Source organism: Lissotriton helveticus, chromosome 1_1 (genome assembly GCF_964261635.1).
Source record: "Lissotriton helveticus chromosome 1_1, aLisHel1.1, whole genome shotgun sequence".
NCBI classification, from domain to species: Eukaryota; Metazoa; Chordata; class Amphibia; order Caudata; family Salamandridae; genus Lissotriton; species Lissotriton helveticus.
Window position 1 is genome coordinate 1999082012 of NC_136057.1, and position 26636 is coordinate 1999108647.

A 26636-nucleotide genomic window follows, 5' to 3' on the forward strand; every position below is an offset into this window, starting at 1 on the left:
CTACTTCATAATATTTTCTGTTTCAATCATGCTTATTAGGAAAACATATATGATCTGCTGACCAACAGGTACATTCTCATGTACTTTTTAAGAAAACACACACAAAATAGGCAAACATACAAATAAAGGATGCACACAACTCCAACATTTTGAACTAATAAATAATGCAGAGGTATTGCTCTCTAAATGAGCTCCAAAATAAAAGGATGGAATTAAGCGGAAGAAAAGGAGGGTAAAGCACAGTAAAACATTGGGCAGAAAAATTTGACAAGAGTAGGGTTACGCAGTCAGGGATACAAGTACCACAACCCTAACCAATAAAATCACAACAAATAATAATTTCCGTCACACCCATGTCGCTACATTCGTAACTATGTGGGGGAATTGAATTAAATCTGAACTTGCAAGCAATTTAAAAGGACAAAACTACCAAAAGCGAAGAGTGAATTGTTAAAAGTCCTATGCACCTAAGCTAAGTCCCTTCAGAAAAGCTGTTGCCACCATTATACGAGAGAAAGCGTTTTATTGCTGAACCATATTTTTGGTTTGGCATGGTTCCACACTGGTGGTGCAATACCAGCAACCAAAAGTGATGTATGCAAAACTTGGAATTCCTGGCACCACTTGTTACGTCCACGCACTATAATCTGGAAACAGAGAGGCCGATTTCTGAAGAATAGGTTCCGAGAGATCTTGATCGTTCAAAACTACCATGATAGTGCCCCTGCCCGACACCTTAGACAACTTCTTGGATTAGTATTGGAGTCTGCATTCCGACTCTCCAGTACTACTTTCCTTTAGAGGCAATAATTGGCTAAAGAAAGAATGCATCACTTACCACACGGTTGTCCCATAGCCAGCAGATGGAAACTCTAGGACCTTAAGATTAGCCACTATTCACATATTGTCCAAAGCCTCTAATCTTACTGTTAAAAATGACTATTACCCCGAAGTCTGAATCCTTGAAACTATATCTTTCTGTGCCTGTTTCTCCACCCTCCCTCTCACCCTCCCATGTTCTCCAGACTGCACACCTTAGTATCCAGAGATCTTGTCTTCGCCTCCACCACCCTAACCTTGGGCTCCATTTTCTCCAACCATGCCTCCATTGTAGTCTTGAATTTCTTTCAGCAAATTTCTTTAATATGGAGTTCTTGGCTCCATCATTTCCTTCAGACCCCTAGCCAAAACACCTATTTCAGAATCACTCTTCTCACAGGTTAGAGTGTTGTCCCTACTGTAGGCAAGGAGATAGCCCTGGCTGGTCTTTGCCTGCTAGGTTTCTTAAAAGTTTTGAGGGCCACATTTGTGCCGCAGTAATGCCGATTTAGATGCCCACTGACATGTGTCATCCCTGTACTGGTCTCTGTCTCACCAAGCCCAGACTAGAGTCCACAAAACGTCCTGAGCCACCGCAATTTATGCTGGCTCAAGCCAATCTGGGAATTCTCAATCACAAGTAGGCCTTTGTGCGCTACCACTCACCGTGGGTGCTGAGCATGACCTCTGCTAACCATACTGTCTCTGCTAGAAAGCAGAGTGTCACTCCCAGTTACTATCCTTAGTGTTGCCATGAGCTTTCTCTGTCCTCTAATTACACCACCCTTTCCAAAGCAATTCTGCCAGCTCACATGGTCAATCCACTGCACTCAGGCTTCACTCAGTGCTACCAACAAAAGTGGTGCTCGGATTACTCAGCAGAAAGTGGCCAACTAGCACCCCAACAGGCTCTGCACCACTCAACTTTATTATAAATACCACTGCTTTAAATTTTTGGTCGTTCCCCTCCCCAACACATCTTTCATTTGCAAGGTACAATCTGGGCATAATAAAGAGACCGAGCACATCCCTTCTTAAAGTGTGCATCTTTACAGCATTCAATCTCCCTACATTTAAAAGTTTCTTCTAACACACTGCCCACAAAAAAGCCCATCATTCACAATTTTAAGATATTGCATGCAACCAGGACCCGCAGTCGACAAAATATTGCAAGCGAGCAGACATACAAGCAAGCACAGACTGCCATTTCCCCTAATTCCGAAACAAAAATAGAAAAACGCTATTAGAACAAAGTTAACATCCCCAGGAGGACTGAAACTCTATATCAGAGGAAAGAGTTTAACGACTGCAGAATTTAAACAGATCCAGCAACTTATTCCGTAACGGAGTTTACTAAATGTTCTTCACCACGTCATGCATTGTGCTGGAATTACTATGATGCAGTTTTTCTTTTCTGCAGCACAGATGACTGCCATACTCACTGTCCCAATGTTGGAAAGAGTGAATGTCCCGCCAGTAAGGTCCTTTGTTCCCAGCTGACCAGTAGAGCCCAACGTCTGCAAGCGATTTATTTCAGCAGCAATCTCAAAAATACTGCAGGCTTGTACATTCTTCACATTGGGTACAACTAAACCACCTTGTGTGTCCATAGCAATCCCAATGTTATGAGCAGCCTGAAAAAAAGCCATGTAAAATAAGTTAGGCTATGTAACACGATGGTCTCTAACAATTCTGTTTCTTTTCAAACCTTAAACGTAAACAAAAAAATAAATAAAACATGAGTATTTATGTTCACAGTAAAAACAAGATAAAATTCATATTGAGAATTAAACTCCATTTAGACTTTCCACGTCTGCATTAAAAAATGTAAATTCGTCAGACATCATCTGTAAAAATATGAGTGCTGGTCGTACAAGAGAATCCCATGTCCTACAGTAGCCGGATAATAAAAGATCTTCTAGGCTCAATATATTATCTACGAAACATCTCAAAATCTAACAGGTCCTGCAGAGACACATTGTCGCAGCTGCAGGGACCCAAAGACCCATGATCATGACATGCTCTGGGGAGCTCCAACGACAAGTGCAGCATAAAACGATCCCTATTGTTTTTAACATGGGAGGGAGAGGGCTCCATCATCTGAGTCGTTATCAGCAACACATAGCCCCAAAGCGTGAGTGTCACAAATTCAATCTCCTCTCTATACATTGATCTCCATACTAAAAAGTTGACTTTTACCCACTTTCTATCAGATTAGCTTATGCTTTCAGGGTTGTTAAAAAGCTCCCCCGTCCTTAAATGCAGGATAGAATCCTTAACCTATTTAATGCAAGAGATTTTAAGAGCATGATCAAGCAAACGATAATCCTTCAAACTCAATCTATTCAGAGTGAGTTCCTCCTTGGTCCACAACTTGATCCAACCCCGCGAAGGACAAACAGCTAATAAATCACTCAAGTAACCAACTCACAACCCTTCTTGAACACACAGACGGGGTACTTTGGGGAACGCTTAACAACAGCTGCAAAAATTTAGTTTCTGTGATCTGAAGGCGGCTAAATGCTACGTAGCCCCAGAGGTCACTTCCATATGAAACCTTAGAGATACACTTGGCATGGTATAACTTCACCAGGGCCTGAAGGGGTTTACTACCAAGCCTAGATGCAAAGTCAAAAACTGTCGCAACAGATCTAGTAGGCTCCTCATTCTTAGCTGCCAGTAGGGGTTTCCGGTCCACATTGGAATTGAACAGGACTCCCAGATATGGGAAAGCCTTGACCTTTGAAATGGTGCGATTGCAAATGTTAAAAGCTTGCGTCTTGGTCGAACTGGGACCCATTACCATCACAAAGGACTTAGTAAAATTGACTGCCGAATCAAGCTTATCCATAAAGGTGGCAAAGGAATTCAGGAGGGGTTGCAATCCCTTAGCAGTACTCGCCATCAAAACCGCAACATCCATGTGAAGCCCTTTTTGAGGACAGGAACTATAACTGATGTGGACCAAGCAAGAGGGGACCCGCCCTAACCACCGCGTTTAGGATCCGAGTCAATACTGGGACCCAGACTACAACGTCATTTAGGCACACATCTGGGGGAAATCCATCCAGAACTGGAGCTTTATTGCTTGCTAGTCCTAACAATTCCTGGGTGACTTTCTCCCCCAAAAGAATCCAAATACGAACTCCAGAAAATTTGCATTTCTAACACAACTGCCTCCGCATGGGGTGAATTATTATATATACTTTCGAAATGATAGACCCATGGTTACCAGCAATATGATGGCATAAGGCAACATTATTGGCCTGCGCAAATTATGGTTGATTAGCAATGTGCCAAAAAGTCGAGCTACTTTTCCAAGTGCTTGCTTAAGCTAAATCATCCCAAGGTTGTTCCCTCGGGGCATCTTTGCACCTTTTTAGCTCAGATATATAGTTCGAATGGCAAGTTGCAACAAGCTCTCCATCTCTGGAGTCAGCTTTTAGTGCACTCTTTAGGGTCCATCCATAAGGCCTTGGAACAGCTAGAATCAAACCATTTGGCGGTGGGGGGATAGAGTTAGTTTCTAGGAGGTGTAAAAGCGCCACTACCTTATACAAAATATTTCTGAAGTGCGCTATGATCGCCTGATTACTAGCAGTTAAATCTAAACAGTTGGCAAAATCCAGCGCGCAGCTACGAAACAACGTTTGTTTCAAGCGTTCAGTCTCCACCATCCCCCACCTTCAGTGCCTCCCCTGATTAGTTGGAGAACAGACTTCTGATGACCCCTGGAATCTAGTTAAAATGGGCCGCCATCATCTTAAGGTAAGGAAAACCTGGTTCTGATCACTAAAAACCCTGTGATATGTTGAAACTAGATATCAATAAGAAAAGAGGCAGAAACAAAGATAAAATCTAGAATAGTATAACAGGCCCTGGCAGTAAAATTAGGGAGAATTTATGATCCTGGGGAGTTAGCCAACTTATCCAGAGAGAAGTCTAGATTATTATTATTTAAGATATTGTTTAGCTGTGTACTTTCTCTTGAGTGTTCCATATGTAAACCTTTTTAAACCCTACAAAAAAAAATACTTACACAATCAAGGGAGTTCTCACATAAATATATATTACAATTACCAGCGATGATTAAATTGGACACGCCTTCTCCTTTTCTGGGTAGTGATTAGAATAATTTTGCTTGGTTCCACAGCATTATATTTATTGCATTTCTATAATGCAAAATCAGGGTCACATAATTCTTTTAATATTCAATTGCTGGTTTCTTTAATTGAATCACTACCTAGAAAAGGAGAAGGCTTGTCCAATTTAATCATCGCTGGTAATTTTAATATATATTAATGTGAGAGCTCCCTTGATTGTGTAAGTATTTTTTTTGTAGGGTTTAAAAGGTTTACATATGGAACACTCAAGAGAAAGTACACAGCTAAACAATATCTTAAATAATAATAATCTAGACTTCTCTCTGGATAAGTTTGCTAACTCCCCAGAATCATAAATTCTCCCTACTTTTACTGCCAGGGCCCGTTATACTATTCTAGATTTTATCTTTGTTTCTGCCTCTTTTCTTATTGATATCTAGTTTCAACATATCACATAGCGTTTTTAGTGATCAGAACCAGAATTTAGTATGCCTGAACTCAGAATGATAAAATACATCTTTTAGTAAAGTTGGTTTTAACATTCTGTGTTTGAAAATACCACTTTTAGAAAGTAAGTATTTTCTTGCCTAACCAGCCAGCCTGCCTCTGCTAGCTTGTGTATTGTATGTCTGGTTTGAGAGTGACAGGGGCTGGGGTGGCTCCAGGAAACAGTGTGAGTCAGCACAAGGCGGGAATAGACCTATCTGCATGTAGATGGGTGGGAGGAGTAGCACCTGGGTCTGAATAGGGTTGTACCTGCCTCCACAATGCTGGCTCCACCTCCTGTGGTGTGTTTGTTGACCCTGGCCCACCCTGCCAACTGAAAGAAGGGGTCCTGTAAACAAAGTGCTCCAGGACTGCACAGAACTGGTTAGGACTAGGTACAGGCCCCTCTGCCTTCAGAGGACAAAGGATTTTGCAGCATAAATGTGGGGACCCAGATCCCAAGACTTTAGATTACTTCTGGGAACACAATACGAACCTTTGCCAAGGAGAAGAACCAAGAAAGCTGTAGGTGTTTGGACTGCCCCTCTGCCAGTGTGCTGTTTGCTGGGTTGGCCTGCAGTGGTTTCTTTATTGCTAAGGAAAGGAGAAGGACCTTTTTAAGAACTTTCATCATCTTGCAGATTATTACTCCAAGGGCTTGATTTGAGCTTGCCTCCTGACCGAAGTCTCAGAGATACCAGACTTCACCCCTTCTGTTAGCCTGCACCTGGAACTTGCTGTTTTAGCCGCTGCAGAAGAAATTCTGCAACACCGACGTCGGCGAGTGATGCCGTCCTCTGCATCGAAGCCGTGAGCGCTGCTCCAACTTGCAACGTTGACCAGACGCCGGCCGCCACATCGACATCAGCGAATGACATCGTAAGCATGCCACAGCCGTGAGTGCTGCTCCGACTTGCGACATAGGGCCAACACCTGCTGCTGTGCCACAGCGCAGTACTTTGGTATTTCTTTGACCTTGACATCGTGATAACTCCCTTTGGGGTATCTGTTGCTAAAGACTGCTTTCAAGTGAATAACCTATTTTTGAACTATTTCTACCATCTTGAAGAATTATTATTGATTACAGTATTGTGGATTTTTGTCGTTTATGGTCTTGTGAAAAGTCTATATAAAGAATACTTATTTTTATAAAACCTGTGTGGTGTACATCTGTAGTCTTTTCACTGTATTACTGTATGTGTTCCCAAATGCTTAACACACTGCCTCTGAGATAAGCCTGTTTGCTTGTGCCAAGCTACCAAGGGGGTGAGCAGGGGTTATCCAGGAGTGTAATCTCCTTTCCCTGACTTAGAAGCAACGGGCCTTATTTGGTCAAAGGTGTATAACATTGCCAAACAGAGACCCCCAGTTCTACCACCCTCCAAAAAGAAACAATTCAAAGTCTACCATGATTCCTGTAACCATATCATATTGAACTTTCTAATGAATAAATGCCAGTTCGGGTCACTCAATTTGGAGGCAAGTCCGGTGATATTTCAGCTTAATAAGTTAAATTAATTAAAGTTACGCACAGCTGGGCCTGCCGGGGAATGAACAAAAGATCAACCATCAAGTGGAATTCCTACCGTAGGTAATGAATCAAGATGTTCAAGTCAATCACGAGATTTCAAAGAGCTCAAAGGAGCATATCGATTAGCAATCGACAAAGACATGGTTGTGGGAAGCTTTGTAGGCGGGAAGATACCCAGGCGACCCACTTGTGTTCAGGACAAATGTAGAAGAAACCCGACGGAAGGGCCTGAATTAAAGACAGTTTGCCAAGTCTAAAGGAGCAAATAGCAGCCAAAACTTGCGCTGCTTCCGTAGGGCAATTGATGTGGACCATCACGCAGTCCCCTTGTAAAGCTTTCACATCTATATTGGAGTGTGAGCCAATCCAATGGGTCACCTTATTTTTTAGCTGGACGTAGGACACAACTGTGCCATAAATCAGCAGCAGGCGACAAAATTATAACAACCTCACTCTGAGAACACTGAACGATATTGAGAAACAAAAGAAGAGCTAGCACAACGAACGGAAGACCATGAAACTGAACGAGCAGTCTCTCTCAAAGAAATGTCTTTGCTCCTATCCAAAGCGCCCTCCTGGACTAATCTTCCTAAGGCACCCTTTACCAGGCTATTATTAGACAGGCTACCCTCCGAACAAGTCCGCTGTATACTCCCCCCCCTACCCCCCCATGGTGAGGGATAATAAAATAGCCCTCTTTAAGATCATTCTTCCCTTGCTCGATATTTCCTAAATGTTGCCCCAAGAGTTGAAACAGTCCCTTAATCATACAATCCAGTTTAATTTAAAGTTTGTCCACGGAGTCTTGAATAACACTATTAATAGGAGTTTTCAATGAAGTAGTGGGGATGCCCTCCCTGGTGGGTGTATTTTCAGAGTGAAAACTTCTTTTCAGCCAGTCAACTTCCTTTTTTCTTTTGCAGGAGGGAGCCAGGCACTAAATCTACCCTGGAAGCCTTCACAGATAAAGTTCCCTCCGCAAATGATCGGTGCACGAATGCCTGCACTTGAACTACATTGGTGCGTCCTTCCACCGCTCATCGACGGAGCATTAACAATAGAAGGGGGGCCCTGACACAGCAGCGTCAACTGGTAAAGAAGCTAATTTGGAAATGCCACAAGCACGTTGGGGAAAAGGTTCATTCATAATGTTCAATTGTATTGCACAGCAATGCCTCATAAGACAATTAGTTAATATCCATCCAGGTCATATTTAGTAACAATTAAAGAAGTCAAATTAATATTTTCTTCCAAAAAAAAAAAAAAAAAACACAAAGTTGTGCAGAAATACCTATTAAAGCAGATGCAAATAAACACAGATCATCAACACCTTGCTAATCCATTTGGATTGTACTACGGCCAAAGTCAATCAGCTTAGAGTTGCCAACAAGCAGCACAGAGGCCATATTGCCGAGTAGATGAGTACAAGCGTGCCAACAACGTGCCACTCAACTTCCTCATCTCTGTCCAACACCGGTTGTGTTTCTACATTCAAAACGGTACTTGTTACTGAATGCTTCTTGTGCTACATCTAAAAGCTCACTATTCAAGGCCTATCATGAAGAACCCACATACTGCATATTAGGAAAATTCAGATAGATCCATCATCCTTAAACTCAGTAACTGCATACCGCTACTCTTGTATTACATCCTGTGGAGTCTAGTGTCTTAGAAGTGCAAGAATCATACCAGTAATCATGGATTGATCTTGTATAAACCAGGTACACAGGCGATTAAAAGCAATGATAACTCGGATAATGCCGCGGTTACCCAGTAGTCTAGTATTAGAAATCAAGATATGTGACCCGTAAAAAGCAGTATAAAATATGTAAAGAAACTAATGTAATTTTATTCTAACAATTGAATATACTCGTAGTTAAAACAAATCATAAAGTATTTAAAGGTCAACTAAATCCATAATTTTATTCCAACAGTTAAATTTACGTCCATTGACTTTATTTAAACAAACGGAGATGCTACTATTCAATTTATTTTACACATTCCTTATTGTACAAACCTTGTATGTGATATTTTGACAGTTTTCATCCACCGATGAATTAAGCACCGGGTAATGTAACAGCCCCAGCGATGCTGCCTGCAAACAGAATGCAGTACATTTTATTATTAGATTTTTTGTGATGTACGGAGCAAAACACAAGTACAACAGATTTCCGCACACACATATGTACGAGTGAATTATCGCGACAGTTTAGTAAGGGCATTTTCCACCACAAAAATGACAATTGGAGCACAGTTTGAACAAAGAGACTTCTGTAAGAGAAGCATTTAATTGCTAGCTTTGCTAATAAAATTTCTAATTGTAAGCCAGCGAGGCACATATTTCTTCGCATACGCCCCAAGTGAAAACTCAATAATAGGATTCTACACTAGTTTCACACCACAACTATCTACTTAGCTAGCCCCTTTGCTTATCAGCCAGTAAAAGCGAGAGGCTTGAATCGACCTAGTTTAAAGACCGCACTCTTTAAAACCGATTGTCAGAGCAGTGGTAATCCCTATTGGAGTACAAAATGGAGTCTGCACAAAAATCTGGATTACATGTTTGAAATTACTGTTCAATTTAAACATGTGATCCAGATTTGTGTGCAGACTCTATTTTAAAACCTCGCTAAATTTGTGTAGGGAAAAACACAATAAATTATGAGTTTTGCAACTTGGAGCAATGGAAGTAATCTGTTATTACCTGGTTACTCTCCAGTTTGTGATTTGGAACTTCCAATGGGGATGGAACACCGCACCACGTGATATCAGCATTTACTGAATGCAACATTATGGTGCCAAAGCCCAGCCTGAATAGAATGCAGGTGTAAGTGCAAGGTTTCCGACATTTTTTAATAACTGAGTTTTGTATTGCTCTTACAACGACAATTCAGCTGGACTGGTACTAATGTGTTACTATTTCCCATGTTAATGTGAGGTACCAGAATCGATTCCTGATCACGTAGTATTGATAATCGATATGTTAGGATTAGCATGGTGTCCCTAAACCCACACTTTAGACACGCAAAAAGTAGTATTGCGGTATTTACTTTAATTTAGCTTCACACCACGTTACGCTATATGAATACCATATTATGGCCCTCTTTAATATCGTACATGCACAGGCCCTATTCTCATTTAGCTCTAAAGCCTTGCTCCTGGGAAAGAAACCAACTGTTGCAGAAACTGCTGTTTCAGCTCGTTAGAATCGACACGGTCGTAGTTAGCTGAAGAAGGGCCGATAAGCACATTCCGGGAGGGGTGCAGGGTGGACCGTCTCTGGGAAGACAGAAGGGAGTCACCCGTCTGACCTTGCTGCCTGAGCGAAACCAGGAGCCCTTTGTGTGCCTTATATGGGTTTTCCTATTACTGTACTAGCCTGTACCAATTTGTATTTTTCCATGTTAGGCAATAATGATGCCAACGCAACTGTATATATGTGATGTGCTGACAATGTGCCAGCAGTCTTCTTGGCGGACCTCGTGGGTTAGGTCGCAAGGAGCTCCTCTGGCAGAGTTTGTGTAATAAACGCTTGAACCTTCTACACTGCCGACCGACTGCTTATTGGTAATGGTAAGGGGATTTTGTAATGCAATGATTATTGTTGGGAGGTGATAATATAATTTTCGGTACTTCAAATGTTACTCAAATAATGAACCTTGAAGGAAACAATACTACAAGTCATGTATGTCTGCAATTTAAATGCAAGTCTTTCACTTTACACACAGCTTGAAACAGAGCGTGCTAAACTAATGGGTGGCCTGACTGACTGCTGCTATATAAAAACAACAGGATAGGAAGTGGTCAGAAGGAATCAAGATGAGGCACCCACTGTCAAGTTCTAGAGCTAGCAATGTGCTATTTTCACGGGGCCACTACACATTACTAAGTGGCAGAATGGACCTCATGCCCCGCTGGAGTTTGTATAACCTGGACTGATAGGTGGTGCTGCAAAGACATTCCATTTCAGCATGGTTAAATCGTAGATGACTAGTAAGACTAATTCGTTAAAACTTCAATCATGCGATAGGAGAACATTAGACAGGTTGCAGAAAGACAATGAAGGAAGCCTGGTGTCAACAAGAAGGAGCTTTATATCACACATGGTTAGTCGCTGCATGAAATGGAGGGGAAGGAATTATCACTAAAGGGAACAATTAGCATTAATTTTCACCAGTTTGAATCCCAACAAGACTGAGGAAAGGATGTCCTGTAAAAAGCAGGTGGGGGCAGTACTGCAAGGGGAGAAAATGAAGAGGTCTTACTACATTTGGTGAACCGTGGCATCTAGTATTGGCACAAGGATGCACTCACCTTTATAAAGAATGGCATAAAGGAAAGTTTAATGCCACGGGTTTCAGCCACAGGTTTCAGTTCATTTCTTAGCTGGGCCAGCTGAGTCAAGTCAATCTCGTCACAATAACCAAAATGTGGAATCTTCAAAGCAGCACTCATCGTCTTGACCATTGCTTTGTGGAAGCCTAAAACATGTACACAAAATGTTTCAGCCAATCATATATTATGTTTGCCTGTTATGTTATCCTGCTTTAGGTTTAAAGCTGTAAAAACTGATAAAACCCCACAACATATCTACACTGATAAACACCGGCACAACCACAAATTATTATGCCATTTAAAGAAAGGAAATTGAGAATGACTCCTTTTTATTTATTTCTGAATGGGTCAACACAATGTACCTGTATTATACAAGGTAGCAGCAAGAAAAACTGTTCAAGGATTATTCTGCCTCAGTTTTGTTGTTTAGAGTTCACTGAAATATTGTTTCATCCTTTAGTTTCCTCCAGTTTTATGTGCTTGGATTCAAGAGGCAGGGTTTTGAAGCATGTTTTAGGTATGAGCAAATGACTTTATGCATTGCAGAGAACCTAGAAGTACTAAAATGATGTTTAATATTTTGGCTGTTATAATACTTCCACTGACTAGTGAAATGGCCAATATGTACTATCATATTTACCCACAGAACGGGTAAAACCCTTTGACACCTCAGCCCCCTTTTCAAACAAAATCAGTATTGATAGCAGGTCACTTGTCAAGTACCCCAGGATTTAAACATTCATGGTGTAGTGACAGGTTACCTGTGAAAAGAGGGATTTCACTATGAACATGGGATAGCAGTGAAATCATGACAAATCTTTCCATGCCCCAACAAAACAACAAAACTGCCTTGTTATTTGTGATACCTTTAGTTAATTCTGGCTTTTTACCCAACTGTACTTTACTGCTGGGGCTTTGGAGCCCATAGTTACAATGTTAACAGTAAAATTGTAAGTCCTAGAATACAATGGGATGTCTACTAAAATATAAGGACTGATTTAAGTGAGAAATTTGCCTCGGGGAGACTTGACAGCTGTGAATATACACACAACAGCAGCACCGCCTCAATGTTGTCAGGCAAAGAGTGCAGATAAGCAGTGGCGAGCATGCTTAAAGCATTAAGATTTTGGAGCCTTAGAATACAGGGCTACCAATTGATCTGGTGTAATTTAAAATTGTAATCGTTTCACAAGGTTGGCAGGGTTGACAACCCTTACAATACCACAGTATTTAGTAAGAAGTAGATTCATGACCCAAACTGTGTCCAGGAATGTGTGTTTTAACACATTTGAATATGGCACTCTTACTTAATCATATAAATCAAACAGAGTCCTGATGAGTGTGTGTAAGAGGTAATGAGATGGTAGAGACAGTAATAAGGTCAGTGTCAGTGAAAGTACAATGCACAGTCTTTCCATGCTTAAAATGGTCTAGCATAAGTCCATCAGACTTATGAAATGGTAAGACACTACAAACCCCCATTAGTTCTCCTTTATAATAAATATGTACTTTATAATAAATATGTACTTTATAACAATCACTGCAAAAACCACAAAATATTTTGTAAACCCTGGAAAATACAGTTACTATCTATTTTGGGGGTTACGCTGCTGAATAATCACTGATAAGCACGAATTTCAAAAGGTGTGACAAACACTCAGAAAACACCACTGAAATCGACAAAAAATATAAACACTGAAAACAGGACAGCCTATCTGGGACTCATCCAATCCCTCCCATCGCCGAACTCGAACAGTTTCTATCAGCGAACAAAAAACAAGAATTTACAATGCAACGGTTTCGCCTTTGGAAAAGTTAGAGCTATTGGCATTGTAAATGACAACATTTTTATTTATGTGTTGGCTTTGAAAACATAAATAAATGGCATTGTCATTTACAAAGCCAATAGCCTAATCTCTCGCAAATGCGACACCTATTGCATTTGCACCCACACACACGCACACAAAACCGGGTCACAAGCAGGCAACAGAGGCACACACAAAACCGGGTCGCAAGCAGGCAACAGAGGCACACACAAAACCGCATTGCAAGCAGGCAACAGAGGCAGACACAAAACTGCATCGCAAGCAGGCAACAGAGGTACACACAAAACCGGGTCGCAAGCAGGCAAAAGAGGCACAAACAAAACCGGGTCGCAAGCAGGCAACAGAGGCACACACAAAACCGGGTCGCAAGCAGGCAACATAGGCACACACAAAACCGGACTGCAAGCAGGCAACAGAGGCAAAAACACTAATAAAAACAGTTGTTAAAAAAAGAGCGTAGCTAACAGAGTGTGTAGAGATCTGTTTACGGAGCTGCTGCAGAAAGAATCTCCTCCCAGAATGGTGTCTGGCTCATTGTGTGATGCACATTGCTTTAAAGCCGACATGCCTAGGTGAGGTCGGCCAGTCTATAGGTTGAAGGGTTGGTTATATGCGAGGGCAGGAATGCCCTTATTTGGCCAAATAGGGAGGCGCTTGTTGTTGGAAGAAACGCTGTACCCGGGCACTGACAGCCAGACACAAGCGGCTGTCGTTGGGAGCGACCGGCGGGGGCAGAGAGACATGAGAAGTCAGTGGGGCTGGGGCAGTCAATGCGGTCACTGCACGTGCAGCGGAGCAGGCAACGCGGCGCAGGGCTAGTGGGGCCCGCACTCACAGGAATGGGGCTCTGACCTGGTGGCGACTAATTAGCTCACCTACGGGAGTTACCCCACGGCCTAATGTATAGTCAAAGCTGAAATTCATGCTTTGCTACACAGGCTAGCTTTGAGGGGGGGGGGGGGACACGAGCACAACGAGGGTCAAGGGGGTGGGGGGGCTCGAGCACAACGACGGTCAGGGGGTGGGGGGACATGAGCACAACAAGGGTAAGTGGGGTGGGGGGGGACTCGAGCACAATGACGGTCAGGGGGGTGGGGGGAGGGGGCACATGCACAGCGAGCAACAGGCCACAACAGGGGTTTTCATCGGAAACAGAATTAGCCCCTAGTTGTGATCAGAGGTCAAAAGTAGTACTGGAGTCACCGACCTCTGATTACCCCACGGCGACGTGTAGGGTCCAATAAATCGCTGACAGCGCGTCTGGCGTGGTCAGTGTATGTACCAGAGTACTGGTGTGTGCGTCTTTATTTGCTAGCCGCCCAAAAGTCCACGCCACCACACTCCTCTCACATAGTAAGGTTGTCATGTCCGCTCGCAGTCTCACGCGTCACACTTTACTGATCAGTTTAACAAAAGACAAGTAATCCTGCTGAACGTCGGCGCGGTTTGAAAATAAAAATTGTAAATGTTGTAGCAGCATAAAAGAGGGATTGAGTCGGGATGTTATTTCTTAGCCCAGACAAAGTCGCTGCTGGAAATAAAAGTTCTCAGCCCAGTCGCATTTCGAAGAGGCCGGTTTTGAATGTGCGGTCTGATTCGTGCCCCTCCTGGCCAGCCTCTGCTTTATCAGGCCCCGGCCAGCTCTGCACTGCGCCAGGCTATTGTCGGCGCAGACGTTTCGGAGCAGGGCTGCACGTGGCCGGGCACCGGCTGCCGCTGCCGGGGAGGCTTTGAATTACTTTGTGAGGAGGCTGCTGCCTGCAGTGGAGACGAGGGAATAATAGCCCAGCCTGAGAAAAGAGCAGGCAGATGTGCAGTAGTGTGAGCACTGGCCGCGGCGAGGAATAATGAATGGAGAAAGCGCAGAGGGCGACGGGGAGGGAAGAGGACAGCAAGAGGGAGAGACTGCGAGAGATGGAAGTGGGGGGCGGAAGAGAGATTAAGAAAACAAGATCGAGAAGCAGCCATGGGCACCCTTCAGTGACTGCAGCACACATGGGCAGCTGGCAGCGCATTCCTCTGAGAGCCAGCGGGACCCACAGACAGACAAAGGGAAGGCGCGTTTATACGCGCCGGCAACAGCCGAAGGAAAGGGGGCCAGTGAGGACACAGAAAGTAAGAATACTTTTAGAAGGGCCGGTGACGGCGAACAAAAAAAAGCATTACGGGCAGAGCTCACTCTCCTGCGGGATACAGAGCAGGGGCTGAAATCACTCTCCACCGGGCGCCATCTTCAAAGAAATGCCCAAAACAAACCCTGGCGGGAAAAAAAACAACATCCGCCCACCGCCGCAATGACGATCGCAAGGGGGCGGGATGAGTAAAAATCGCCGGAACGCCCACGAATCTGCTCCGGCAATGACGGACAGATCTATCTTCCAATGGCTAGCCTCCATTTATGGAGCTAGCCAATGGAAGAGCAGGCGGGACAAAGCCCCTCGTACTGTTGTAACATAAGATTTCGCCTGCGCGAACGCTGCTGTGCAGCGGACGCCAGGCGAAACCTAAAGAGTACAAGGCATATGGAGTAAAGTACCAACTATTTGGGGCAGGCAATTTTTGTTTTGAACCACACCGTTATTTTCGATGGTCTGCTCGACTATCTTTGATGTTTTGTGAAATTGGTGGAATGAGTCATCATAGGTACAATTTTGGTTTCACAAGTTGGAATTGTATCTTTGCCTAGAAATGAGCTTTAACAAATTTTCGTGGCATCAGCAGATTTGTGTCTTGGGTTTGACACACGTGTTGCTGGCATTTGTGGCTCCTACTATGCATCCAGAGTGTCGTATTTTTCTCCATTCCGATAGCAGATATTAGACTTGTCTTTCAAACCAACACCTTTCTCTAAAGCATTTTCAACGCTTATGCTTACTTAGGTGTATTTGTCCCCTTAAGAGTCTACCACACTAAATTCCAATTGTCTTTAGGTGGCAATATCTCGGCTGGCTATCCTACACAAGTATTCAAGTAAAGATTGTTGGCAAGTCTGAAAAGGCTTAGAATGAAGTTTTATGGATAATGCTGAACATGCACGGCTTTAGCTATCATTTGTGCATTTCTTCCAAAGGGCCCTGCATAGGAGAGCTTTAATACACCTAACCAGGTATCCAGTAGCAGCAGTTTATCAGATGCTTTAGGCAGAGATTTCCTTGACCTAATGGCTATTAAACTGCTCACATATGCGTGGTTCAAATGAATATTTCTCTACTGCAATGGCTCCACCCTCTGGTTTCCCAGACCTTACACAGAAAAAATATCCTAAAATTCAGAGAAAGGTTAACAAACCTACTTCTTCGTGAAGGCATTCCAGCACATCTCAACATGTTGGAATGGGTGTTAGAGTATTGCAGACTCTTCATTGCTTATTTCATTTTTTGTCTAATCTGAATCTTTTGCTTGAAAAGAAGCCAACAGGCAAAAAATCCAGCAGTGGGGCCCGTCCCCTTCCAAAGTGGCAGGATGGGTCGGAGGCAGGAGGGAGGTGGGGGTGGGCGGAGGCAGGTTCAGGGATCAAAAAGAATATATATAAATATTTTTTTTAAACTTACCTTAACGTCACTGTCTCCCACCGCATCACGCTCTTCCTGCATCTGGGCACAGGCTTCCAGGCTGCACTGTGGCCAATACTGACGCTGCATGAAAGCAGCATCGGGATAGGCTAAGCGCTGGCAGCGTATGCTCCCAGGCAAACTAGGAGCCTGTGCAACGCAGCTGGGGTTGGAGAGAGCTACACTGCGCACGAGGGTTTGGCCGGTCTGAATTTGGATGGCCAAACCTTCATGCGCAATGAAGGGAGTGCACTACCACTCCCTCCACCAGTAGTGTCATCCCCTGGACCTGCCCGCAAGACTCGTCAGAGTCCTAAGTGTGTGGGTCCGGGGGATTAAAATTAAACGATTTTATTACCCTTTTATTGGAGGGTGGCAGCAGGGAGGCAGCCCTACTCCGCTTTAATAGAGGGGATGCCGCTGTAAAAATCTTTCTTTAATTTGATTGTTTGTAAAAAGGAAACCCTCTGTAAGAAACTCAATTGGAATTGGAAATTGTTTGTGGCATGCACTGCAGACACCGGATAAAGGCTGCTTCACTCAATGCAGCAACCTGGAGTACGTTACTCATTGATTTGCATGGATTTGTATTAATTAAATAAAACACTTCAATCAAAACACCATGGTTTAATTGCATTTGGGGCTGAAAAGGGAACATAAAACATAAAATGTAAATTACTGTAGAGGTGGGGTACTTAAATAAACAAGTTTACTATCAAGCAATCCTTTGCTGGATAAATGGAAAACATTTGTATGGTTTAAGGCTCACTATTACATTTGGGTAGGCAGTTAATCCTGACAAAATAATGCTGAAAAAGCTAGAAACTTTATAAGCGTATAATCCCTAATCCTGTGTGAAGCTATTTGAGGTCAGAAAAGACCAAGTTTGCAGTGGCTATCAACATTAAGGCTATTTTTTTTTAAATTTAAATCTATTTATTCAGTCAAAAACATGTCAGACTGAAATACCATTACAATGTAAACACCATAAAGATCCCTATAATTTAACCCTCCCCCTCCATGTTTGCTGATTCAGAACTGCGTTTTTTCATCTTTTTCAACTAGCAATAGTGCCAGCGGTTCACTAAACATCCCCTTCAATCCATTTTCTGGTCAGCTGCTGAGGATCCTAGATTAACGTTTGTTGGACCTGGCCCTTTTGGCAGGTTCAACCCGAAACTTTTTGCTTTTTCCTAGCCTGTTTCTGGAACCTGGTGTTGGTGATTTTAGGCCTCTGCTCACTTTTTCACTGTGGTACAGTGTAAAGTGCGTGAGCTCTCTGTGTATGTGTGGTGAGTGACCTGCCCTCCCATAGGAATGAATGGGGAATATGTATGCCCATGGTAGTTCCTGATGTGTGGGGAGTGCAGGGTCGAGTTTGGTATGTGAGAACTCGTGAGACTGAATGCTGCGCAATGGTATATGCGGCATGATTATGTCTAGTCTAGAAGTGACACTTTTAGAAGTTGGCATATTTGTGTAATTTGTGCCTGGCGTGTGATTGGCGTGTGATTGGCTGGTGAGCCTGGCCCAAGTTGCCTGGGCCTGCTTGTGGATTGACTGTCTGGTTTGAGGGTGACAGGGGCTGCAGAGCCCCCAGGAGGTTGTCTGAGTCAGCCCGTGGATGAAAGGCTGCATCTGCTGCCAGGGAAGTGGGAGGAGATAGCACCTAGGAGTGAATAGGGCTGTGCCTGCCTGACCACAATACTGGCTCCACCTCCCGCTGGGCGACTGTCACCTCTGTCCCTGATACTGAAAGAAAGAAGGAAGCCAGGAAAGCCCCAGTGCTCCTGCAACACCCAGAACTGGTTTAGACCGGGCTCAGGGCCCACTTGCACAAAGACTTCAAAGGACTTCAAAGACTTTTAGGGGTATAAGAGAAGGACCCCTGACTACAGAAGATTAGATTCTACAATCAAGAGGAACCTCTGCTGGAAGAAGGGCTGCTGGAGAACTGAAGGAAGATTGCCTTGCTGTGTGCTCTAAGGGCTGACCTGTTCTGCTGTTCAACTAAAAGCTGAGAAGAAGAAAGGGGCTTTGCTGTGTGCTGTGACCCTGCCTGCTTGAACCCAAAAAGACTTTGCTGTGTGCTGTGTCTTCAACTTGAATCTCCAAAGGCCTGAGAAGAGCTGGCCTCCTGTTCCTGGAACCCAGGGTTAAAAGGTTCCTCAAGAAACTGAAAACGCTGTAAGGATCGGGCTGTTTTGGCCGGGTGCGTGCTTATGACCAACTGCTGAGCGTGGGCAGAGATCGGTGTGCTCATCGGCACATACTCAGCGAGGGTCGGAGGTCCGCGGTGTCTCCCCTCGTAAGTTCTGCACTAAAGCGGTTGTGTGGCTGGGAGGGCGGTCTTGCCGTGACCTGCGCCCTCAAAAATCATCTGCCGCCTGTTCACCGCCACTGCCCGGGGCCAGAAACACCCTTCGAAGGTTGCCGTCCTGATCGGAGCTGCGGGGGTGAAGATCGAAGCCGCCGCGCTCCCATTGGTCCAAGGAGACGAGCCCCCCAGTAACGCCGCGCTGGGATTGGTCCAGCGCCGCAGCGTCATCGCCGAGGCCGCGCACTGATTGGCTGTCGGCTCGACATCGTCAGGGGCTGGTCCCGGGAGCCGCACTGCCGTTGGCTGACTCCCGGGTGGTTGCGAGGGCTCACCTGCAGAGCCGCGACGTGATTGGCCCATCAGAGAGGAGCTGCGCTCGAAGATGCCCGGGAGCCGCGACGCGAAGAAGAGCCTTCCCGGAGAAGACCCGTCCTCGCCGAGGGAACCGCGAGTGCCTCTGTGACCCCCGGCCTGCCGTCCCAACTACCAAGTGCCTGCATACCTCCCGCGCCGCTTGTTGGATTGCCAATAGCGGGCGGGAGAGCAACCGGGACCGGCCGGGGCTGACATCAGAGGTCTTCTGGCATCGAGGCTTTTGGGGTGAGCGCTTCATCACAAGGAGTGGGATATTAACCTGATAGTGTCCATGAGGGTGCTGGCACGACTACCTGGGAGGCGCTCACATTGTTGAGGCTCAGTAGTTTGAAGAGCCAGTGCAGTAGGTTACTTACGCTGGCATTGCTTGGTTTACTCGTTTTTAGAGCCACTTTGAGATAAGTCAGTAACGTTATTTTTACTACTGATTTTTAGAGACTAGAGACTATTCTTGGATGACAAGAACTTGATAATACAGGTGCAGATGAACCAGAGAGGTTCATGGGGGCATATTGGTTCAAGAGCCTGTGGGGCTCCTGCCGTGTGGCGCAGTACTGTTCAAGGGCTAGTGAGAGCCCATGCCCTAGTTTGCTTTTTATCCCAGCTGCCCAGCAATTAGTGGGCAGCTGCACCGTTTAGGCCCTGACACTGAGACACAGGGCGTCCTAGACCCAACAAGGCCAGCTGGCCTAGGGACTGCCCCAAGTAGTGGCTAATGTGAGTTTTGCGCGATGTGATATGGTGCTAGGAAATGTAATGCATTTAATATGATTACGCACCTTGATCTTACACCTCTGAATGCGTTTTCATGCATCATGTGTTTTTGCGCTATTGAGTTGGGTTCTGGCACCTCTGAATGTTTTTAGACATCATGTGTCTTCCTTGTTCTTGCACCTCTGAATGTGTTTTAGATGCATCATGTGCCTGGTTCCTACACCGCTGAATGTTGTGATGCATCAGGTGTAATGTGTTCTTGCTGATACCCCTAAATGTATTTTATTCTTAGGTGGTTGTTCTTTCCAGTACAGGTGGTCCTAGTGAGGTCCTGGTCCCCTGCGTGACATTCTAAGGTGGTTAGGGTTGCGTAGGTGGTACTTACCTGTTCCCAGTAGTTACTGGATGTGATTTATAACTGTTATTTTGTGCTACAGTGATTTTATATCCTTTTATTCTAATTTCTGACAGTATTTCTATTTCTAAAAGTGTTGATTCTGACAGTGGCCCATGTTGCCCTGTCTTGTAAATAATCCCTTGTGAATATTGCCCGTGCCAGTTGGCACAATGTACATGTGTGATTTCTATCTGATGTGATTTTGACAATACAGAAGTTATTTTTATATAACCTTGTGTGGAGTTCCTTTTGTGGTGTGCCTAGGATGTTGTTGCTGTTGTGTGCTGGCGCAAATGCTTTACACATTGCCTCCGAGTTTAGCCTCTCTGCTCGTGCCAAGCTACCAAGGGGGTGAGCAGGGGTTATCTTGGCGTGTGACTCCCTTGCCCTGACTAGAATGGTGGTTTCTGCCTGGCTTTGGCGTCAGCCCTAGCCTACCAGAAATAGCCAGTTCTAACAACGTTCCTGACTCTATGTATTTTTATTTATATGTCTCAGAGCTGAATGAACCCATTTGCCCATTCAAACATTTCCCCTTTTCGTGTTGGAGAATCATTGCCTCCAATTGCAATTTCGAGTTCTATGGTAAGAGTAGATAAATAATGTGTACCTTTTAAGGGCTCAGTTCGGTCCTTTTCTGTGACCAGGGCAGGTCTGGATAGGGGCAATGAAATAACAGGCACCTGGCCCTTTGGTGCTGCAGGAACAAACTCCGACTTTGGGGCAGGAGGGATGATCTCAGCCTGAGGAGAAGGAGGTAAAATGGCGCCTGTCTGTTTAGCTATGAAGTTCAAGATGTCTTCTTTGAGGATTCGGCCATCTTTTCCAGTTGCCACAATTTCACTAAGCTTGATCTGAAAAATATAAAATACAATGTCCAGTCAATCAGAACCAAACAAACAAAATCCTAATCTACTATAGTACATTCGAACAATCAACTTGTTATAAAGGTAAGACTACAGAATACTTTATAAATGTCAATTTAGTCCAGTCAGGACAAGAACACATGAAACCTTAAATGTCTTGGGAAACCGTCAGCTTTAAAAAGTTGTGTTTAAGTGAAAGTAGAAGTGCTAATGAAAGCAGGGGTTGTACCAGAAACTAGGTCTGGCAGTGGCAAATACTCAGACACGTCAAGAGGCTGACGTAAACCCTGAAATGCTCAACATTATAGAAAAGGTTTGTGCTTCTAGTGTTCCTATCACCTAGGTACGCAAACCAAGATGACTTCAAAATCAAACAGTGTCACCACCGTTTCAAACTGTATTTATCTTACAGCAGAGGGAGAGAAGCTGCTTCTGTAAAATAAGGTGAGGTATTAATTTCGGACACCAGATAAAGGTGTTGCCAAATTACTGAGAAAATGTCGCAAAATGCCCCTTTTCTATGCCTGGGGAACCCTCCATCTAGCAACATTTTATTTTGCCTGGACCACTGAAAATCGTGCCACGGTTTCTGATCAGAGGAGGCACCGTAATACAAATCAGACATGCAACATTATTCTATCACGCCTGAATTGTATGTACAACACTCAAGCAGATGCAAATAAAGGCAGAGGTCAGATCATTCAATATAAGAGAAATGAAACCATGAACCACGGTGTCAAAATCATTGAAAGTAAAGGAAAACCAATTCACTGCCGTAGGTATTGCCATATAACATGTCCTACTGCCTTGTCCATTGAAGCGGGCACTGAGACAAACATACCTACTGTTAATTCAACTATAGGTACATGTTCCTTTCTTATATGCATCTCCCACCCTCGGGTTCCTAAACAACCACTTATGTGCACAGAATGTCTTGACTGCATCGAAACTGGGGGTTGGAGCCCGGGTCATCTTAAATGGATAGACTAAGGACTAAGAGTGCACATTACAGTACAAAGGTGAATAACTTTTTTATTACACCAGATGCCTCCAATCCACACCGTATAAGGACTATAATGCAGTGGAGAAATGCAAAACGCAACAGCCAGTGTAAATGCAACAAAAATAAAGCAGAGGACTACTTATTTTAACTCGATACCTTTGTAATATGTGTGCGGCTGCAGACAGGAGTTAAATGGCTAACTGGAGGAGGTTACAATAATTGTTACAGCATAAAGTGTTTAGAACAAGACAGCTACCACAGAACTTCAACTTTTTAAACACATACATCAACTTATTGATGTTGTTTTTCTTTAGCACTATATGTGTGTGTATGTATATATATATATATATATATATATATATATATATATATATATATATATATATATATATATATATATATCTTGAATTTCAATGATTGTTACTTTTGGTATTTCCTTGTTGAGGATATTTCCATTTGCTTTTTTATTTACAAAATGATAAAAATGGTCACAAAAAAGTATTTTTAAATATAAAAAATACAAATATTCCACATATTCTCCCTTTAATGTTTCCCCACTTGCAGTTTTAGGGAATATCGGATTGATTCTCACTCATCCTTCCAAATTGTCCACAATTCCCCAAGTTGCTGGGTATGCGCAAATTGCATTAGCACGGCATAATCGTTGACATAAGCTAAATTCTAATTTTCTAAATGTGGAACCCCAGATCCAAATACATTATCATGCTAAGCACGAGGCAGACGAGGCACGGAAGGAATAAATAGTTAAGAACCCCTTTCAGACTACTGGCTCTTAAAAGCAGTGGGAATTCCTATACAATGCCCTCTGTGCGGCTTTTAGCCCCGAGCAAAAGACCCGTTTTAAAGGTCTTGTAAATGAGCTTCAAGCAAAGAGAACAAAAAATGTAATGAGCAGCTCGAGCGGCATTCCGCAGATGACTGCCTGGTGCCTTCTTGTAACTAGGATTCTCTTCAAACACCAGCAGAGCTGCTGCCCGGCCCTCCAGTGACCACACTCACACTTAGGGCTGAGTAATGAGTTTTTTAAAGCAATAATTCTTCCCGAACTGAAGCAGGTCACCCCTCCAGACAAAGAACGACCGGTATTGGCTGGCCAGCCCCAATTCATCACCATGCCTACCCACTTCACCGCTCTACAAGAAAGCGCCTTTCCCTCACCGCGCGCGCGCTACTGTGTCCTTCCGCATGCAGTCTAGTCCTCTATAGCGCAAGCGTACAGGTGACCCGCCTCGAGTGCTGGATACCCAGCCTCTTCCATCCACCAACCCACATTGTTCTCCATGGCGAGGCGCCGCACGGCCGGGGTGGCCTGCGTTTTGTGGCCCTTGATCTCCTGGTGAGTGTGCTCCTCGTGAGACACGGCCGGCGTTTCAACAATATCCTCTTCAGCCGACACATCTGAAAATGACAAGAAGCAGGAAAAAAACGTTCAGCAGTGGGACAGAACATGTCGAAGTACTACTTACAAAGCACGTATTGTAAAAAAAAATTCCGTTTTCAAACCCATATTGGCGTATGATACATTTTACAGCAGAGCTGTGAGGCGTCAATGCAATTTTCACAGGGGGTTATTTAAATACCGTAGCAACAATAATGTAGGGGTAGGAGTAGAGGTTCTGCAACCTAGGACACTGCGATCATTACCAACGACTAAAGACCGTCGGCAGCGACAGTGAGGAAATGCACAGTTATTACTACAAATATGTACGAGGCCTCAAAAAACCTGCCTAGTTGTTTCCCCCAATTCAAACATACTTTGCGAGTGGACTAAAATGCATGTAAGCTTGTATCCTGTCAGTGGAAGTAAATTAGTGGTGGTGGTGGTGACTATGGAAAACATATCTGCTACCCTGGCTAGTCCCATCCTAGCCCAGGGGTTTAAAGCCCAATAGAGATTGTAAATAGGGCCCCTGGACCCGTTTATTTGATGTAGTGTACATTCCTTTCCTTTTCCAAAGCGCACCAGCAGTGAATAAAGGGCGGTTGAGGTTAAAGTGCCATCTGAGGCCTAATGGGGTGTGATGTCACTACTGCTACCTCAAGACATTTTGGTCACTCGACCAGTGTGGCACGGGCACGTAATTTCAACTGGAGCTGCGTTTACAAAGATGCTGGGTTCACCTAAGGTTTCTGCAACCGTAATGACCAACCCTGTAAGGCAGCATATCCTTAACATAATAGGAACGGGCATGGAGGGACCGTGAACACAATGGATTCACAAAACAGGGTCTTGCTTCATCCGCTGTTGCCGGATATTACGTACAACACTATGTTGCGCTCACAGCAAGGTAAACACCAATAGTAATACCAAGAGCGAAGGCAGCAGTTTCCAGTTATTTAAAGTCCACATTTGTAAAGCGCACAATCACCCGTAAGGGTCTCTAGGTGCTGGGGGCCGTCGGGAAGATTAAGCAAGTTATTGCCCAGAGTCACATGGTGCTGGGCAAACCTGCCGCCGGAGCCGGGGATCGAACCGTGGTCCCCAGATTCCAGCGTCAGTCGCCCTGGCCGCGGCGCCACACCTCTCCCCATTTGTATGTGATGTATTAAGCGATTTAACTGGTAGGGGTTCTAGCATCTAGTGATGGGAGAATATGAAACAACTTTTCTGACAGGTGACACCAGACAAATGGCATGCCAATTTGAACTACAATGCGATTGTAATATGCAAACTTGACTGCTTATGCTCTTGAAACAAAGTCAAGCAATGCCACAGACGTCAATAAGAAGTATTTTTATCTAAAGGTTAAAAAGAGGTTTGTATTTGTAAAACTGATGTCTTTGTGTATGTAAAGATTTTCATATAGTGTGACTCGGCTGCTTCGGCATGAATGCCCATGAGGAGGTGAAAAATAAGTACTGGTGGTTCATCATCATTTCAGGAATAGATGATCAATTTCTTATTTTCTGCAGACTGTTGTAGACCCGACCTTTGTGGATGGAAATGAAAAAGCATCAGTCAAACTGTGACAATTCCCAAGAAGCAGTAAAACGTGGAACACTATTTACTCAGCTAAACTTCTGGACACACTTTTGGAAAACAGTGTATTTATGTTGCCTCATACATGGATGCATTTTCTTTTCATTTAACGCAGTCGGTGTCAAATGCTGTCCGCACACCAAGCTAACCACAGAAAGAATCTGGATTCAAGCACCTGCCGGGGACAGAAGAAGGCTCCTACAAACAAGCTGCCAAGTGCATGGGAACCGAGACGTTTCAGCACAGTCCTGGCAACCGAGATGCGCTCTACTGGGACAATGCGAATGTCCTCGGGCCTGGCCTGCCTGACAAACTGTGTAGATGGCTTGACGCCAGACAGAGCAGGACGGATCTGCTTCCATGCTCAGTGCTCCGGTGGCTCTGGTACCTGCTACTACTGTAATCACTAGCCTTGCTGTCGACACAATTACCTATCCCCGATACAGGCCCCATCTGCCATCATGTTTAGACGCTGCGAGCATCAAAGATGCTCATTTTCACAAACATCATCGGGTGTCCCAAAGGAAAGGACACTAAATAACATAAGAAGCTTCCACAAAGCCACATTATTTTATGAGTAAAAAGAGCGCTTCTTCGTTGTTTTAGGGATGTGTGGTTTTGTGGATGTCTGAGTTAGTTAATGCGAACGAGGCACTTGATGGATGAAGCGTGAGTGCAGAGCTTTAAGTGGGATAAAAAAAACTGGGAGGGGTCTCTCAAGGGGGCGTGGTCAATGTAATTAGGGGCGTGGCTAAAAACATGAAAGCCAGAAATCTGTGTTTAGCATAGTGTGCTGCCAGACTTGTATTTTGCTGGTTCTGTCATTGCATCCAAATATATGATACAACAAGTCACATCATACCTACAAGTCAGGACTATTGGCTTTGTCAATGGTTGTTAGTTGCAAAAGATAAATAAGCAGCAACTTTGGCTTGTAGATAATATTGAGAAAGCTTCCGCTTAAAGCCCTGGTGACACCACAACAATATTGCTGCACCTCAGTCTCAGAAAGAGGAGGGAAATACAGAGAGAAAATGACTCTTTAAAGGATTTCACATCCCCTACAACGCTCACCTGGCATAACGTCATGCCGTAACTTCTCCACTAGTGAGAAGTGAGCAGCGCACACTAGTGAGAAGAGAGCAGCGCACAATAGTGAGAAGAGAGCAGTGTCAGCAGCGCACAAGATGTGCCTGCTGTCTCGAAACTAGTCTCTATCGGGCTCTGTTTTGTGTCCTGGCACTTTTTTCCGGGCTACTGTCACTGCAGTCCAGGAAAAAAGCCAGACTGACTGAGCTAGGGCACAAAA

The 26636-nt window shown here is 44.2% G+C and overlaps 1 protein-coding gene across 1 annotated transcript in view; it reads right to left on the reverse strand.

Annotated features, from left to right (window-relative positions):
• The window catches only part of DBT (dihydrolipoamide branched chain transacylase E2), a 182061-nt gene that overhangs the window by 16820 nt on the left and 138605 nt on the right, over nucleotides 1-26636 (reverse strand). The window contains exons 5-9 of the mRNA XM_078644489.1: nucleotides 23618-23745; nucleotides 21068-21311; nucleotides 11254-11420; nucleotides 8957-9034; nucleotides 2262-2453 (exon numbers count right to left, since the gene is read on the reverse strand). Of these exons, the coding sequence (XP_078500615.1) occupies nucleotides 2262-2453; nucleotides 8957-9034; nucleotides 11254-11420; nucleotides 21068-21311; nucleotides 23618-23745 (809 nt within the window). The remainder of the gene's footprint in view (nucleotides 1-2261; nucleotides 2454-8956; nucleotides 9035-11253; nucleotides 11421-21067; nucleotides 21312-23617; nucleotides 23746-26636) is intronic.